The 17,709-nt window shown below is 39.3% G+C and overlaps 1 protein-coding gene across 1 annotated transcript in view; it reads right to left on the bottom strand.

Moving 5' to 3' along the window:
* L1CAM (L1 cell adhesion molecule) overlaps nt 1-17,709 on the bottom strand; it is a 65,954-nt gene that overhangs the window by 35,331 nt on the left and 12,914 nt on the right. Inside the window, exons 6-17 of the mRNA XM_029283398.1 lie at nt 17,025-17,195; nt 15,245-15,356; nt 12,834-13,018; nt 11,078-11,209; nt 10,849-10,992; nt 9,992-10,103; nt 9,299-9,465; nt 7,919-8,078; nt 7,702-7,826; nt 5,892-5,993; nt 5,041-5,238; nt 4,523-4,593 (exon numbers count right to left, since the gene is read on the bottom strand). Of these exons, the coding sequence (XP_029139231.1) occupies nt 4,523-4,593; nt 5,041-5,238; nt 5,892-5,993; nt 7,702-7,826; nt 7,919-8,078; nt 9,299-9,465; nt 9,992-10,103; nt 10,849-10,992; nt 11,078-11,209; nt 12,834-13,018; nt 15,245-15,356; nt 17,025-17,195 (1,679 nt within the window). The remainder of the gene's footprint in view (nt 1-4,522; nt 4,594-5,040; nt 5,239-5,891; nt 5,994-7,701; nt 7,827-7,918; nt 8,079-9,298; nt 9,466-9,991; nt 10,104-10,848; nt 10,993-11,077; nt 11,210-12,833; nt 13,019-15,244; nt 15,357-17,024; nt 17,196-17,709) is intronic.

Raw genomic sequence — 17,709 nt, 5'->3', positions numbered from 1 at the left:
TTGTTTTCCTCTCAAGTATTGAGAAGACAAATAGATTAATGGATAACCTTATAGCTGCGTTTACCAAATCTGATCCTGAATTTAAATCAACTTGTGATCTAGTCTTCATAAAAAATAAGTGGGTATTTCAGATATGCAGGAAGCAGAGGTCTGGCCAGAAAGTTATTGCGGTATTTTTTTTTTTCATATTTCTTCTGTCCTGGTGATAGGAAAGTCAGCTTTTGTTACCTATAGTATAAAGAAGTAGGTATCACTCACAGTGGGCTAGATTACTTAGCCCATCCCATCCAAATTCCCAGGAAAGTGAATAATATTTTAAAAATACTCTTTGTAGTTCAGACTAGAGGTCTGAACATTCCAAAGTAGTGTCCATCTTAGTAATATGGTCTTTGATGGGAGTAAATCAAAAACCCCAAGTCTGAAGAATCATGTTGCAGCAATGGATTCCTGTCTGTCTGTTATACTTGTTCTTTGATTTCCCATCTTGTTATGACCTCTTCCTATGCTTTCCAGAATGTCCACTCTTGATTTTTCTTGTAACACCCAGAATCATGGCACCAGAAAGTTGTCAAATTGGAAATCATAAAAGGGCCTATGGAGTAGAACAGTAGTGGTGAACCTATGGCACGGGTGCCAGAGGCGGCACTCAGAGCCCTCTCCGTGGGCACACACACCGTCGCCCCAGTCCTAGGCTTTCAGCTGGGTTTTATAAAACCTTTTCGCTTTAGGCCTCCGCCGCCGTGTGCAAAAAAGAAAAAAAAGTTCAATCAATCAGTCAATTTCAACTTCTCACGGGGAAAAAAAAGATCTTGCAAAGTTGGAATTGATTGACTGAACTTTTTAGTCCCACCAAGTCTACCGTTACCACCGCAGCCACCCACACCCAATGGGCCACACCCAGCCAATGGGCCACACCCACCCAGCACCCTACAATGCATACCGTAAGTGGGTTTTGCGTTGCAGTTTGGGCACTCGGACTCTAAAAGGTTCGCCATCACTGGTGTAGAATATAGGGAGTCCTTGACTTATGAACACAATTGAGCCCAAAATTTCCATTGCTCAGCGAGAAATTTGTTAAGTGAGTTTTGCCCCATTTTACAACCTTTGTTGCCACATTTGTTAAGTGAATCACTGCAATTGTTAAGTTAGTAACATGGTTGTTAAGTGAATCTGGCTTCCGCATTGACTTTGCTTGTCAGAAGATCGCAAAAATGATCACATCACCCCGGGACAAAGCAATGGTCATAAATATGACTCAGTTGCCAAGCATCTGAATTTTGATCACATAACCATAGGGATGCTACAATGGTCCTAAGTGTGAAAAATGGTCATCAGTCATTTTTTCAGTGTTGTTGTAACTTCTAATGGTTACTAAATGAACTATTGTAAGTCTAGGACTATCTGTATGCTGCTTTTTCTGCCTCTGGACACATGGCTATCACAACAGATAGTAGCAACAGAGCAACAGCTGACAAAATGGAACATGAGGTGCAAGGGGATGAGCCTGCCAAGGATTTTCACGCTTGTTTTTAAAAGCATACTTTCACTGTCTGTACATTAAATCCATCAATTAGGGATGTACATCTGGTGAGAACACAAAAAAGGGCCTTCTTGGTGGTGGGCCCTTCTTTATGGAACATCACTCCCCAAGAGGTACAGTTGACTGTTGCTTTTCCAAAAGGCCCTAAACAAAAAGTTTTGTCAGTGGGCCTGGGGACCATGAATGGAGATGGAGATGGAGCCAATCAAGAGGCTGATTTGATTGTATTGTTGGTGTTATGGGGAGTGTAGTTTTTTTTAATGGGTTTTTATTATATGGTGGATTCTTTTATATTTTGTAAGCCACCTGGAGTTAACTATGTGTAAGTTGGGCAGCTACATAAGTTTGTTTAATAAATAAATGGGAAATAATGGCAGTCTGCCACTTTCTTTTTGAATGGCAGCCTGATAGTTATGTCATGGCCAATTGCTTGCCATAGGTAACTACTCAACTGGCCATCCAAACAAGAGATGCATTACTTTTCCATCTCTTGATACAACATGAGGTAAGGTAGAAATGATCAAATCTGGAAGGAAGACACAGCTCGAGAAAACATTGAGGAAACCATGCATTGGAAGCACCACAAGTCTCCAAAACACCAGCAGGCGGAGGCACAAAGACAGAAGAGATGGGAGCAAGAAAAAAATATCTTATAATAAGGTGTTTTGTTGCAAATTTTCTTCAGAGGTCATCCATCTAATGCCTAATGCGAAGTTAAAGTTCACCTGTTACACGTCTCAAATGTAAATATCACTTGTAAGCAAGGCTTACTTTTTGTCTTCTCCTTAGCAACAAATAAGCAAACAAAACCTTTTTTGAAGTGATAAACCAGCTTTATGCTCTTAATTCTACTGGGAAATTCTAAAAAATCTTAGGATTTTTTTCATTAAATTCTTCTGTTCATTTCACCTTCTCCAAATAAGAGCATGATATGCCTAACACTTCTTGATTATAAAGCTAGTTTTATTATCCCAATTTTTCTCTGAGTCAAAGCGCTTCTGGGAATCCTGATAGCATCAACAAAGAAGGGGATTTCCATAACCAACTCCCCCTTTTTCCATGAAGAGAAAGACATTTCTAATTCAGGACACAAAAAGCAACTGGCATCTTTGAAATGTGTGGGATTTTACATGGCATCTTCCTCTACAAATGAACCATGCGAAGCAACCAGTGCCAGGCCAGCTGTAGCAGGAATAACAGCTGAATTTGGTAGAAACCTCTCTGAAATGAAGCATCTGGCATCAGTTCCTTCCTGGGAATTCAGCCAAAATAACCTATCATTATGACAAGCGTGGCAATTCAGGGACAATACTGGAAGAGAAGCACACTGGTATGCTGCCACCTATTTCTGCTGGAACACAAACAACACAGCAAACCCAAACAGAGTTAAGAGACTAAAATGGACAATTGGGCTGTGGGGGCATACACTGCTTCAACACAAACATGACTTCCAGACCTTGCAACACACACGTTTTCTGTCACTGGCACACATGATAACCCAAGAAAGGAAGATTCACCGTGAAGTAGCCCATATGATTTTGAACGGCACAGGAAGCCAGCAAAGCAATAGCAATTTAACAAATTTGCACATAAGCAACTTCTCTGCATTGCTGTAAACTGCCTTAAGTGCTTACAGATGCCTAACGGCAAAGTACATGTTTAATAATAAATAAATAAACCACAAAAGGTAATGTGGATGTGATAAACATATAGCATCAAGAGCTTGATGATACAGAATGGTCTTTGCTTCCCATTTAAAATCAAATTAGGTAGAAACAAATCACACTTTCTCAGGAGGAAATGGCACAGTCAAGAAGCTATTATTAAAAAGCTCTTGCATACTCATCCGCTTGATCTATGGGGGCAGGAGGTAAACAAAAACAGCTAAAGTTTCTCATGAAACTTGGTCATATTTAGATAACTGTATGAACTGAAAAATGGAGGTACACTTCCACCCCAAAGACACATCAGGGCACAACTGTTTTTAGAACACTGCAAAATTTGGGGAGTTGAACAGGATGTGTGCAGCTGGATTTGAAAAATGCTGATCGCCTTGAAGGCAGCAGTGGTACCCATCCTCCGAAGTTGCCATCCTTCAGTCCCACCATATGGGACAGTTCCAGTCCAATCTGCTCCAGGGATAGAATAAAGAGGCTTGCAAAAACCAAATGTAGATCTCTACTCATGTACAGATAGTCCTCGACTTATAACTACAATTGGGACCAGAATTTCCATTGCTAAGCAAGGCAGTTCTTAAGTGAGTCACGGCCAGTTTTAAAGCCTTTTTTGCCATGGTTGTTGAGTGAATAATTGAAGTGAATCATGTGGTTGTTAAGATAATCCAGTTCGTCCAATTGGCTCTGTTCTTGGAAGATGACAGGGAAGGCTGCAAATGGAAGTCACAGAATCCCGAGATACTGCAGCCATCATAAATACATGCCATTTGCCAAGCACCCAAATTTTGATTACATGACTGTGGGGATGCTGCGATCGCCGTAAGTGCGAGGACCAGTCATAAGTCACTTTTTTCAGTGCTGTTGTAACTTTGGTCACTAAATGAAAGGTTGTGATTTGAGGACTACCTGTAACATTTGGTTTTTGCAAGCCTCTTTATTCTATCCTTGGAGCTAATTGAACTGTAGATTACTTCCTTTGGTGGCGTTTGTTTAAGCCTCCTATGTACCCAAGAACATTAAGCCCATGGATTGTGTTCATGATGGCGAGCTGTATTTGTGCAGACATGCTCAAGGACCTTATGCAACGGAACAAATCTTTCCATGAAAAATAAATCCAACAACCTTGAAAAATGACCCCATCAGGTGTTTTTCAGAATTTCTTTTCAGTAAAAACTCAACAACTCTAGCAACCACTCCTTGCACTACAACATAATCCTACAAATGATGCCAGTGGCAATGAATCTGTGGATGAGGAGTACAAGAGATTGGGACCAATATCACTGAGGTGAATGAATCAATATTTTACCGTCCAGGTGATGATCATATTAGTGGTTTCATTTCCTTCTCCTCTGACATCAGATGGGTTTCGCTCAGGTGCTGAAAAACAAAGAGACTGGAGTTATACTGGGATGTCTGTACCATGTTTCCCTGAAAATAAGACCCGATCTAATATTAATTTTTGCTCCAAAAGACGCATTAGAGTTTGTTTTCCAGTTAGGGCTTATATTCGGGGAAATACGGTACTAAATGCGTCTGTCTGGCTGACGATTTTAACTGGGACTTATTTTGGGGGCGGGGCTTATATTATAAGTGTTCTGAAAAATCATGTTAGGGTTTATTTTCCCATTGAGTCTTACTTTCGGGGATGTCTTGAATCAACCAAAACCAAATGTCCACTGTGCCTCCCAGACTGAAAATGCCTGTCCCAGGGGTATTAGGAGCCAATGTTTGTGGGGCAGCACTGTTTTGTGGATGGCATGGTTGTGTTAACACCTACAAGGAACATTGCCTATAGCCTTCTTCCAGCATCTTGAACCTTCTTACCTGCAGGTTCCGTGGCATGACTGGCAGACCGGCTGCTTAATTCGCTTTTCCCCTGGTCATTGCTGGCCTGTACATAGAAGTTATAACTTCTGAATGGAGAGAGGTGAAGAATAGTCCATGGCTGGTTCCCTGGGACAGTAGTTAACAATTCCATTTCTGCTGGCCCAAATTTGGTTTCTTCACAAAACACAATATATTCTGTGAAGGAGAAGGGAAACATAATCTGAGAGTTTGAATGATTTTTTTTTAAAAAACTCATTAAAATTGCTATTACCTACGGCTTTCCTAGGTTCATGCTACAAGCTGAGGTAAAATGCACCTGTACATAGATGAAGCTAATTTTTGGTTTAGCATGATGTGCAAATCCAGGCATTCGGGTTCATTCAGTACCCTGACTTACTGAATAGTTTCTGTATTTCTACACATATACAGAAACAGGGAAATGTAAAAATGACGATTTTACCAGTGTGTGATTTATATCTAGCTTCAAAATTCAGAGATATCTGTAAGGAAGCACTGAATAGTCATTTTATACATCACAGACAGCTGCATCTTTTCCATCAGTCTTTTGTTAAACTATGCTAAGTCACAAGTAACAGTGGCAATATAAACAAAGAAATATAAAGTTGCTGTCTAGGGTGTTTTCTAGCCACAAATATTTTCTAAGTGCTGCTATAAGAGAAAAATAGTGGATACAAAAAGGCCTAAGATTGTGGTGCAACAGGACTGCTTTTGTCATTTTGATGAAAGCAGCAGTCCTTGTGGATGCCTTTTCCAAGGAAAATCCATGAGTTCTGATTAATCAGGGGTCATTTCTCCTTAATTGCAAGATACTCAGCACGATTCCTTACCATTTATTTCTCTGTTGTGATTATCTCCGGGGGTCCATGTCAGCTTTACCTGATGATTCTGCTGCCTTTGCACCTCCAGATTTGATACAGGGCCAGGTTCGCCTGACAAAAAAAGAATATAATGAGACAGCCACCCACCTGTCTGTCCTCACTACAGAAGAAAAATCCGATTTTTCCCCCCAAACAGATTTTCCAAGCCTGTGTCACAGTGTGAAAATTTGAATCCTTTCACTCCCCCTTCAGTGTCAGAATTACAACTTTAATTTTTACAAATTATCTGCTGACGGAGTAATCCGCCATCTAAAGTAGATTGAATCTGTAGCCTTTAAAGTTGTTGATTGATTAAATGTAATTAAAACTAGATTCTTTAAACAGAAGCTTATTTCTGAAAATCCGGAATTGTCAGTTTTCTGTACATTTGTGGCTCAAAGCCATTATTCATTGGGTTTCATTCTGTATTTTTGTAACACACTAGAAACAAATTCACCTCATTAAAAAAAACAGACCAATGTCTGCTTTGTCTTATGCACTATGTTTTATATAAAACATAAATTACATTACATATGTATGTAAATTGTGGCATTTACATTTATACTTATAAAATTTATAAATTGTATTTTGCAAGTCGTCTGAACTGCGAGATGGGCAGAAAATAAATTTGGTAAATAAATTTTGCTATCAATATTTAGAACTCTCCACATTTCAGTGAATCATCCAGCTTAATTTTAAGAGTTAATCTCCTCCCAAATAATATCCCACTAAAATTAAATAATTTACCAATCAGAACATACAGTCTTGGATTTCTGAGGGAATGCATCTAAGAAGAGAGGCCTGCCTGGAATCAACTGGAGAGAGAGCCTTTTCTTATTCAGGTAGTCCTTGACTTACGACCACAATTGAGCTCAAAATTTCAGTCGCTAAGTGAAACATTTGTTAAGTGATTTTTGCCCCATTTTACAACATTTCTTGCCACAGTTGTTCAGTGAATCAGTGCAGTTGTTAGGTTAGTATCATGGTTGTTAAATGAATCTGGCTTCCCCATTGACTTTGCTTGTCAGAAAGTTGCAAAAAGTGATCGCATAACCCTAGGACACAGCAACGGTCATAAATATGAGTCAGTTGCCAAGCATCTGAATTTTGATCACGTGACCATGGGGATGCTGCAATGGTTGTAAGCGTGAAAAATGATCATAAGTCACTTTCAACGGTGTTATAACTTTGAATGGTCACTAAATGAACTGTTATAAGTCAAGAACTATCTGTAATTTTTATTTTTTTTAAAAAAAGAATTTAAAGTGAATTAAAGAATTAAAAACAATAAACATTTTAAAAGAAAAAGTAAGGAAAGTAAGTAATAGTGTAATACAAAAAAGTGCCTTTTCTGTAGCTGTCTCAATGCTATGCAATTCCCTTCCCATTATGGTACATTTTACACCTTCTTTAATTACCTCAAAACATAATCTGAAACCTTGTTTTTGGAACTGGCATTCCCTTCTTGAAATCCATGTATATTTGATATATCACTGTTACATAATTACTGTTATTTTTATTTATTGACAAGTTGCTTTGTTTCAATTATGTTTTTATTGTTGTAAAAGTGCTGAACTGTAAATGGCTTTGCCAGAAATATACATGGGCCAAACTGCAAAAATAGATACACAGCAAAAAGCTAGTGTTTTTTTTTTTAAATACCAATTTAGTACCCATGTGTCAGGTATATCACTGCATCCCTTTGAGATTTCCCTGGTCTGAAGTTTAACCTCAAGAGAGAAACAATCCAGATCTAATCTTTTCCTTTTTTGGTACTTGCCATACACCAAAAGATTGGCATTTTTTTCTACAGAGTCAAGGGTGGTCCAAGCCAGGCAGCTGTATGTTCCTTGATCAGAGTAGTCCACGTTGGTGACTGTGAGAGACATGTCACCAATGATGTATCTAGGGAAAGACCAACGGTCAGAGTAAAGTTAATGCAAAAGTCCTTTGAACCCTAAGCTTTTATTCAACATGATTGTGCTCTTTGAACTTACTTGTTATTGTCATCTGATTCTTCAATATCTTTTCCATTTAGGCGCCATTGGATACCACGCTTCGGAATACTCTCATCAAACAGTACCTTGCAGTAGAACATCACACTCTCACCTTGCTTCTTTTCCATGTTGATAGGTCCCTCTTCAATCTGTGTTGCTCCTGCAATAGGAATGGAATATTGTATTGTAGCCTCTCCACCCATAAAGTCTTACTGTGGGCATCTATCGTCTTCTCATACATTTATCCCACTTGGCTTTTTTTTAATCATTCTTCAGCATGGCTTGAATGCTTCTTAATACAACTATGACTAGCCCAAGACATTTTCCAGCTTGAAAATCTCAGCAGCAGTCCCTCATTTTCATCTTAAGGAAGTAAAACGTGATTCCTTCCTACATTTTTCACAAAGACTGTCTACTCAACACAGACTGAACCACAAACAAGGCAACATTTTAGCCTAGCATATGCCTTGAAAGGAGCCAGAAAAAAACATTTTCAACTAATCTGTTTGTGCTACTCTTTTATTAAGTTCACATGAAGCTTAATCGTGCTTTACTCAATTAAGCTAATTTTGGGTTTGCACAATGCATTGAACCATAAAAGGGTCCGTGTGGGCTGAATTCACACAATTTGGTAGGCTGAAATGTTGTTAGTTGCTGATCTATGGTTCAGTGTATTGCGTAAACTAATCATTTCACATTTGACAACATCACAGTTCTCTAAAACATCATTACATTTGCTCCCAAGTAAAACTGCCATCTACAGTACTTAATTTTAAATGAAAGTCTTCAGGTCACTTTCCACATGAAGAGATTATCTTTAAGCCATTCTCCACACTGGAGAAAAGACAATACATCTTTAGGTACAAAGAATTTATTAGCAAGCATAAATAAACACCAACTTCCCCTCATCCTCTTCCCAGGAGGGACATGAACGCTCGGAAAGTCTTGCCAGATTAAAAGCTTAGTCTGATGTCACAGGCAGATGGCCTGGCAGAACCTCATTCATGTGGGCATTGGTAGGGAGGCAAGGAGGAGACAAATGATGAATTAGGCATCACAACATTGTATTACAAGCTTTTGATATTTATTGTCATCATGTCATATGCATGTGTGTAAGGAATAGAGCATCATGACACAATGCTCATTTCACTGGATTTTACAGATGCCTCTGATGTTTTGACCAATAGTAAAAACTCTGGCATAACCTGCCACATCCACTTATGAAGTGGAATGTTGGGAGAAAAACAGTTTTAGAGGATTTAGCTGAAAGCTACAGTACTTTGTTTCTGGTTACTTCCTTCCTATCACATCTCTTATGGTCAACTATTTTCTCTCATATTTCTCTCTGATTTAATGCATAGTTGGAAAATCTGATCTCACCTTTGACAACTAGGCGAGCAATGATGGAGACATTGTTTTGATCATTTTCAGCCAAGCATGTGAAGTTTCCTGCGTCTTCACGTCGGACTTCCTGAAGTTTCAGGGATCCATTTGTGAATATAAAGGTTCGTTCATCTTTTAGGGCAGGGTTCATGTCTTCCATAAACCTGGAAAATGAAAACAAGAAGGAGGTATGACAAATAGAGATCTCTCTATAGTACCCTCAGTGCACTTATTTTGCAACACAATCCAGCTCCTAATAATTTTTTCATATATAACACCTTTAATTGCCTTTAATTTATTTTGTTTAAAGTGCTATTTCTTAGGCCTTTACTATATTTTGCCTAATATTGCTTATCCCAAAAGAGAATGGAGCAATGGAATATATATGTTTGTTTTTTCTTTCCCTTGTGTAACTTCTGCAATTTCCTGAATATGCTAATAGTATAATTGTGTTTTTCACTGGCCCAATTCTCTTCCTCCATTGGCACTGGCATTGTGCCCATTAGTTTGTTATTTGAGAGAGCTAGGCTAATAAAATCCAAAGAGGCATTTGATGTTTTCCAAGTACAAATGAAATGAGTGATACTAAGAAAATTTTGATATATAACTGGGGCCAAATAAACAATGTCAGAGCAGCTATGGACAAAACACATTGTGCTTTCTGAAAATGACACAAAACAGAAACTGTACCACTGCACTTTAGGTCTGGGTGCCCCAAATGTCTTGCAATGTAGGATCACTATTTGGTTCTCCACCACAGCATACTCTATGCCATCTGGGGTCAGGATCTCTGCTGGCAACCCTGGAGTAAAGCAAAAAGGCCAATGAGTGTAAGGCAGGATACTCATCTCCTCAAGAAACCCTCCCTGGCCCTAAGTCCTGTTAACACACAATACCACCCCAGAAGAAGGGGATTGTAAGTCAATGGAAAACAACCAGAAAAAAAGTCTGCACTCAGCATATTCAAGGGTTCTTTTAATGCCATGATAAGCATTAAACACATGCTCTATTCTGGACACATGAGCCAGAATAGCAGGCAAGAATACTGTAAGTATTCTTCTCATTAGCCTGTTAAATTAAACAAACCTTCACTTTTTAATATATTTCCTTCCTTCCTTTCCTTAAGTTAAAGGCTTCTGGGAAGAGCCATTGCTAAACCCACTAAGATGACTACCCACTGCCTCAGTGGGGTGCTATCTCCAATGCCACATCATGGCATTAATTTGGAGGCAAAAGGGGCCTTTGTCATTGTAAGGCCTTTGTCATCAGGCCTGAGCAAAAAAGAGAAGCAGACTCTGTACATAATTTATAAATACTGCCAGGGAATGCCATTCCCTGGAAAGGTGTCTGAACTGCAGACTTCATCCATATTCCTATCTTGCTGTAGGAGAAAGAGCTACTGGAGGAATTTTAAAGTGAAAACTGAAAGGTTGGTGATATGATAGAACAATTGGAATAGCCTTTGCTAGGTTTTTTTATAGTAATATCTTCCTGTCCTTTGAACAGTGAGAGCCCCATTTTGATTCAAAGCGGAGAGATGAACTTACAGACAACAAGGATGTATGCATTGGCCAGGAGACTGCCGTGCTTATTGTGGGCTTGGCACTGGATAACAGCGGTGTCATTGGGTTGCACTTCACTGAAGATTAAAGCTCCTGATTGAATCTTTCTTCTTGGATCTGGCATCACATCTGAAAAGCAGCCAAGTGTTTAGGTCCAGGGAGCTAAGGTAGCCTTCTGCTTTTTCTCTGCCTTTCTTCTCGCCCATTCACTCACCTTTCAGAGGAGTCCCATTTATGCTCCATGACACTCTTGGCTTAGGTTTTCCATCAACTTCGCAATCCAAGCGGACATTCTCCCCTGGTCCATAAATCTGACTCACGGGCATTTTTATCCAGTATGGAGCAGCTGAGAAAAGAAGATCAGATGAAAATAGCATCCATTAAGACAAAATTAGTTCACTACAGTGAGGAAAATGAGCTTCCCAGGTCTATTTTTATATAGACTAACACAGTGCTCACTTTATAATGAGTTGTCCTCAGACTCCCTTTCTATTACCTCTCAGATTTCAATCAGGTATATAGGCAAGTAGATGCTTTATTTGTTTTGAATCACCATGCCAACCAATAATGTGAGAGTGGGGGAGGGTGTCATCATACAAAACACCTAGAGGGCAAAAGGGGCATCCCCCTTCTTTTATAAATTCTTCAAGGCAGGGAAGAACCTGCCTTCTTCTTCAACTAGGAAATTTCATCTAATTCAAATAATTGTCATTTTAGCTTTTGGACTGAGTATGAAATGACTGAATATAAAGGGTTGTGTATTATACACGTTTGCATGGCAACATCACTTTGCAAATTCTAGAAAGGTGGAGTTGACCCAGAGCTATAGGCTGCTGTTGGGGAAATTGTGTGCTGCAATAAAACACTGTGTAAAGATTTGCTAAGCTGTGGTGTGTGTACTCCTTGGAATGCAGAAAAAAAGTGTTCCTTGCTGGCAATCACTGGTCTTAAGTTTAAGCTCTAAAAGCGTGGAATATCAGGATAATAGTTGAATAATAATGTTGTTTTTATTTAAAAGGGAGAACAACCCAGCTAAAGTTTGGAAAATTAAAATACAAAGCATTTGCTTAAATTTTCTCCAATGAATGCAATGGAGTGCTAAGTTTGGGCTGGGTTATAGCTAGCATGACTGGTTAAGCTTAAACTTTAGGTTTTTATTCACAGTCAATATTTTAGTTATATTTTGTTTTACACCACCACATATATAGAGCACTGAGCTGCTAAGATCTGTGGATTGGATTACCCAGCTCTTATCTTGTTGCTTTGCCACTAAAATTAATATATATATACAGTGCTTTTTTTGAAAAAATAAAATAAAATAAAGGTGCCGGAACTCACACACGTCATACAACCCGCCTTGCCTACCCTACAAGGTTCCATTCAAAAAAGGTGCCGGAACTCCGTTCTGGGCGTTCTATGAGAAAAAAAGCCCTGTATATATATATATATAATTGGAAAAATGATATGGCCTCATTTAATACAGTCATACATGGATGGCTAGTATAATTGGCTAAAAAAGATGGCTTTTAGGTATACAAAATTATATTAAGAAATTTTAGAAACTTCCATCTTTCAAGTAAGCTGCCTTATTTAATATTTTGCTATTAATGCAACTCCTTTCCCCTCTCTCCCAAAGCATTAAAAAATGACTGTTGCCTCTGTTTTTTCTACTCTTCCTGCTAACATCCTAAATCACAGTATATGACATAATTACACTGTGCCTCCATTCCACTTGATCTTCTGCACACAACTGAATGTCATTTAGTGAGAGAAACACAACCTAATAATGTCACATCAAATGGCAGGCTCTAGGAATAAGCAATTTGGAGTGACATTATGTTTGTAACATCTACTAATCTCACCATAATCTTTTCTCAAAAGAGCAGTCTTGCTAGGTGTCAGTTTGACTACTCAAAATCTTTCCCATTTTTATCCTATCGGGCCCTGCTGGAGTAAAATTGTGGAAATACCCTCAACATTAACGGTATAGGTGTGGCGGATGCTGCCATGCTCATTACGAGCAATACACTGATAGTCTCCATCATCATCCTCCGTCACACTTGGGATGCAAAGAGTTTTATTGTAGTTCTCAAAGGTCACCCCAGGTGAAGGGTTCAGTCTGTTCAGGTGGATCCATTCCACCGACGGTGTAGGGCTGCAGAGAAAGGGAAGAAGAAAAAGAGCGTGTATAAAGCTGGCTTCTAACTCAGTTGACTGTTACTGATCTAAGTCACTGCTTAAAATTATGTTGTTCAGTTAAAAAAGGACTTTACTTGAGACTATTTTTAAAACAGAACATATACAAATTGCAGATGGGAGAATTCATCATCTTAGAAGAGGCATTTTCTCCTGTGCATAGAGCAAAAGGGGATACTTGCATTTTGTGAGGGTTTATGGAAACTATTTTCTTTTTTAAAAAAGAATGTATTTATATATGTATTTATTTGTAAAAGAGTTGCCTTTATTACCTTTGAAATTAATTTTTCCTTAGAACTCACCAGATGCATCTGGATCAAGAGAGTAGTACTAGTGATACCACTCAAATCAGTTAAGTCCTTTTTCCCCCAACTTAGCACTTTTTGAATTTCTTGGATTCTAAAGTCCATCATCTAGATCCCTATATGTACATTGTCTGGGGATGACAAGAGTTGTGGTCCAACACATCTGGAAAGTGCTAGATTAGTGAGAGCTGACTCAGGACATGATTAATTATCTCATTGATTTAAATGCATTTGGGATTATAGCAATAGCACTTAAACGTATATACCGCTTCACAGTGCTTTACAGCCCTCTCTAAGCAGTTTTACAGAGTCAGCATATTGCCCCCAACAATCTGGGTCCTCATTTTACCAATCTCAGGCTGAGTCAACCTTGAGCCGGTGAGAATCGAACTGCTGAACTACAGGCAGCCGGCAGGCAGCAGAAGTAGTACTGCATTCTAACCACAGTGCCACCACGGCTGGATGAAGAAGTAGATGATTTTCAGATGATCAGCCCACCAGACACTCAGCTCCTACCATATTCATTTTATGTTCATAAGAAACCTGTGAAATAGTTTGGCCTAGAGAAAACATGAGCTTCATAGCAGAGCAGGGATTGGCTTGCCAATTGCCTCAGCAAGACACCAGGCTGTTTTGTCTCCTCAGTCCGCTCTTCATTGTTTGTTTGTTGCTACCTAATAGCATAGTTAATTAAACCACTACTAAAGCATGTAATCAAAGGGCATCATTCCACTTCTCTGCTGATGTTTTCCTTCTCATCACCAAACCAGCAGCTGAATGGCAGGAGGAGCTGAGTGTCCCTGGAGTAGCAAATGAACAAAATGTTTTTCTAATTACTGCTGATGTATTTTGGTTTTTAAATCTCTGCTACTTGATGGGGAGCCACCCAGAGCTGGTTATAAGACGGGCGGCTATAGAAATGTTTTCAATAAATACTTCCAAGGCCACTCAAAGGATGGGGTAATTTCTATGCAGTCCAAAAGAGAAAAAAAAATGACTTTAGAGAATTCCATTGCCTCTCCAAACCAGCAAGGAGCAAAAATGAAACCCCAAGCTGTATTTTCCCCAACAATTGGAAGTCGGAAGTCACAACCCCTTAAAACAGAGGTCCCCAACCTTAAGGGCACAAGGAATCGGTTATGTGGAGAGAGATTTTTCCACAGACCGGAGGGGGCGTGGTTTTGTGTGCTGCCTGTATCCTGCAGATGGGGCTTTCCTTGTTTGTGCGGACCGATTGCTGGCATCCCGCGGCCCGATACTGGTCCATGGACCGGAAGTTGGGGACCCCTGCCTTAAAACATATCCATTCCCTTTCAAACACACAGGCAGATAGAGGCCTCTCCAATCTATCAGCCTGTTCACAAGAGAATGGGGATAGCATTAGGGATAGCATTAAAAACAACTACTGAAATCAAGGTGTACTCTTATCTCATTGGCCATTTTTGTTATCATAACCCAAAAGATATACCCAGCTCTCCCATTCTCATTCCCATTCCCTATTCAGTCAGTGGGGAAGCCAGATTCACTTAACAACCATGTTACTAACTTAACAACTGCAGTGATTCACTTAACAACTGTGGCAAGAAAGGTCATAGAATGGGGCCAAATTCACTTAAGAACTGTCTTGCTCAGCAACAGAAATGTTGGGCTCAGTTGTGGTTGTAAGTCACGGACTACCTATATTTCATCAGTTTATGGGTTTAGTGAAGCATCTTTCAAATCTGCACTAGCAATCCTTTGACTAATGTTTATTTTCATCCATTTGTTCATGCAAAGTCCCTGTGGAAGGAAGCTTCTCTGGACTCATGGCATTAGAAAGATACAGGATTGCATTGCCATATATGTTTTATTTTTGATGGCAGATATTTCCAAATACTTACAGCCCTGCTGCAATGCATTCTAGTATCAAGGGCTTTCCTAACAAGGCCACGTAGCTCTTGTGTGTGCTCTCTGGCACAATTAGAATTGGTTTCTGGTATGAGAAAGTGTTGGCTGTGGGAAGAGAGAGAAGAAAAGAGTTACTTGATATCAGAAGACCACATGTGCAGATGGCCTAGGCCAACACAATTGCAGAATGTTTGGCTTTTGACTGACTTTATATTCATGTTCTGAAAGTAAAGAGTATGTCATTGGCTCCACTAACTTACAGGCAGTTTGACACACACTTCTTCATAAAGCCTTCCTCAATTTCAAACTTTCTAAATGAGGTTATGGCTTAGCCTTCCTTCCTCCTTCCTTCCTTCCTTCCTTCCTTCCTTCCTTCCTTCCTTCCTTCCTTCCTTCCTTCCTTCCTTTCTTTCTTTCTTTCTTTCTTTCTTTCTTTCTTTCTCTTTCATATGCTGCCCATCTCACTCTGAAAATCAACTCTAGGTGGCTTTAGCAATTTGCTTGGATATTTCTCTTCCTCTTCTTTAACTTTCACAACAGCTTGATGAGGCATACTAGACAGAGAGATAAAAGACCAGCTGAGTTTCCCCAATGAGATCTGTGATCATGAAGACTTCAACTTAGTGCCCCGAGTTTTATTCATCAGTCTAACCACCGCACCTTATTGTCTCTGTCATTGCTAGGAACATACAAAAGGGTTCTACACATCACTTCTCTAAGTCTTCATCTTTGCTGTAGTTTCTTGTTATTTCTGGTAAATCATTTAGTTTCCAAGCATTATGTGATGATGATAAATAATATGCTTCCATAATTCACTGCTACAAAGCTCTTCTCAGAGTTTTAAACTTTCCATGAATCTACCTCTCAATTTTCATAATTTCATCCCTGGTTATATCACAAACCCTGTCTCCACTGCTTTGATTCACTTGTCTCTAAGCCCCCTAGGTGGGAAGCAACAGATTTTTGCTGCCAAATATTACAGGCAGTTTCCCCAAGTTAAAAAAAAGAAAGAAAGATTCTACCTTATTCTGCATTGATCAGATGCATTTTGACTAATGTGTCCTTGAGGAAGATAATGCAGGACACAGAATACAGAATAGAATTAAAAGACAGAATAACATTCTTTCAATTACAGGAAGTCAGATTTGGGTTCAATGTTACATGAAAATTCCTAATGGTAAGAGCTATTTGATAATGAAATTAATTGTCAGAAGAATTCTCCTTTGTGGATGTGTTCAATCAGAAGTTGGGCAACTATTAAATGGGGATATTTTCATTTGAGTGCCAGCATTGATCAGTGAACCAACAGCCTAGGTGAGTGCTTCTAGTTTTATGATTCAGTGGACAGCAACACTGTGCAATACTGGCCATAACATACCAAGTGCGAAATATCAAAGAACAGTATTGGGAACCAAATGCTGTAGCATTGCTCAATTTGTTGTCCATGCTTAGACCTTAACTCCCATGGAAATCCAACACATCTGGAGGGCAACAGGTTGGGAAAAACTGAAATACTAAATCTGAACCAAATACCTGACAACCTATAGCAAAATCCATGGATAAAGCCTAATAAAGATTTCAGGCAAAAATTCATCTCATAATTTTGCAGATTTCCACAAGGACTTCACAGTTCCTATGTTAAGACCATCAATTAAGCTGGGTGGGCAGAAGATCGGGATAAAAAAAATGTGGTCAATATCTTCCTGCAATAGCTAGCTAATTCCTCACTCCACAACACAGAGCACCTCAACATAGGGTGTCCTGAAGACTTACTTGGGATGACTTTTAGCTCAATGGGTTCTTTCTGGATAATGAGTCGTGGACCTTGGAAATGGGCATTGCAGATATAGTCAGGTTGACTGTCCTTCATCTGTACATTGGCAAAGTAGAGGTTTCCATCCTGGCCTACAGTGACTCGTTCATCTTGGGCAATGTGCTCAATCTCTGCAGAAAGAGAGGTGGGAAGGAGAAGAAGCAAATGAGTCATAGCAAAGCAGAAAGAATTATCATAAGACAGCCAAATGCCAAACCACTTTGCTTCTTGGCCCAAGCATTCATGACATGAAAGAAAGCAAAGTTATTCTATTACTTCTAAGTCATAATTATCATCTTCATGTGGAGATTTTGGAGGAGGTGGTCATAGCAGAGGAACTTCATTCTTTCCTGTGTTTCAAAAATGAATTTTGACTTCCAAAACAGGTTCCAAAAACTTGGGAGTAACCAGAGTGTACATTAGTCCCTGAGAGTGGAGGATTGGACCCATATTCTTTCCAGTCAAACCTTCTCTTCCCAACAAGAACACGTCTCCTAAAAGTTTACAGAAAGCCTTTCCTCTTTCTTACTTTCTCATATGTTCTGGGACTCAGGTTGGCATGTAATATATTCTGAAATGATCCAGCAGCCAGTTCAAAGCAAAACACCATACATAGTGCTTTTATCTGAGTCTGTATCTTTAATC

The sequence above is a fragment of the Protobothrops mucrosquamatus genome, unplaced genomic scaffold, assembly GCF_001527695.2.
Source record: "Protobothrops mucrosquamatus isolate PMUCROS unplaced genomic scaffold, P.Mucros_1.0 scaffold76, whole genome shotgun sequence".
NCBI classification, from domain to species: domain Eukaryota; kingdom Metazoa; phylum Chordata; class Lepidosauria; order Squamata; family Viperidae; genus Protobothrops; species Protobothrops mucrosquamatus.
The sequence above is the reverse complement of the archived record's forward strand: the minus strand, read 5'-3'. Positions and strand labels throughout refer to the sequence as shown.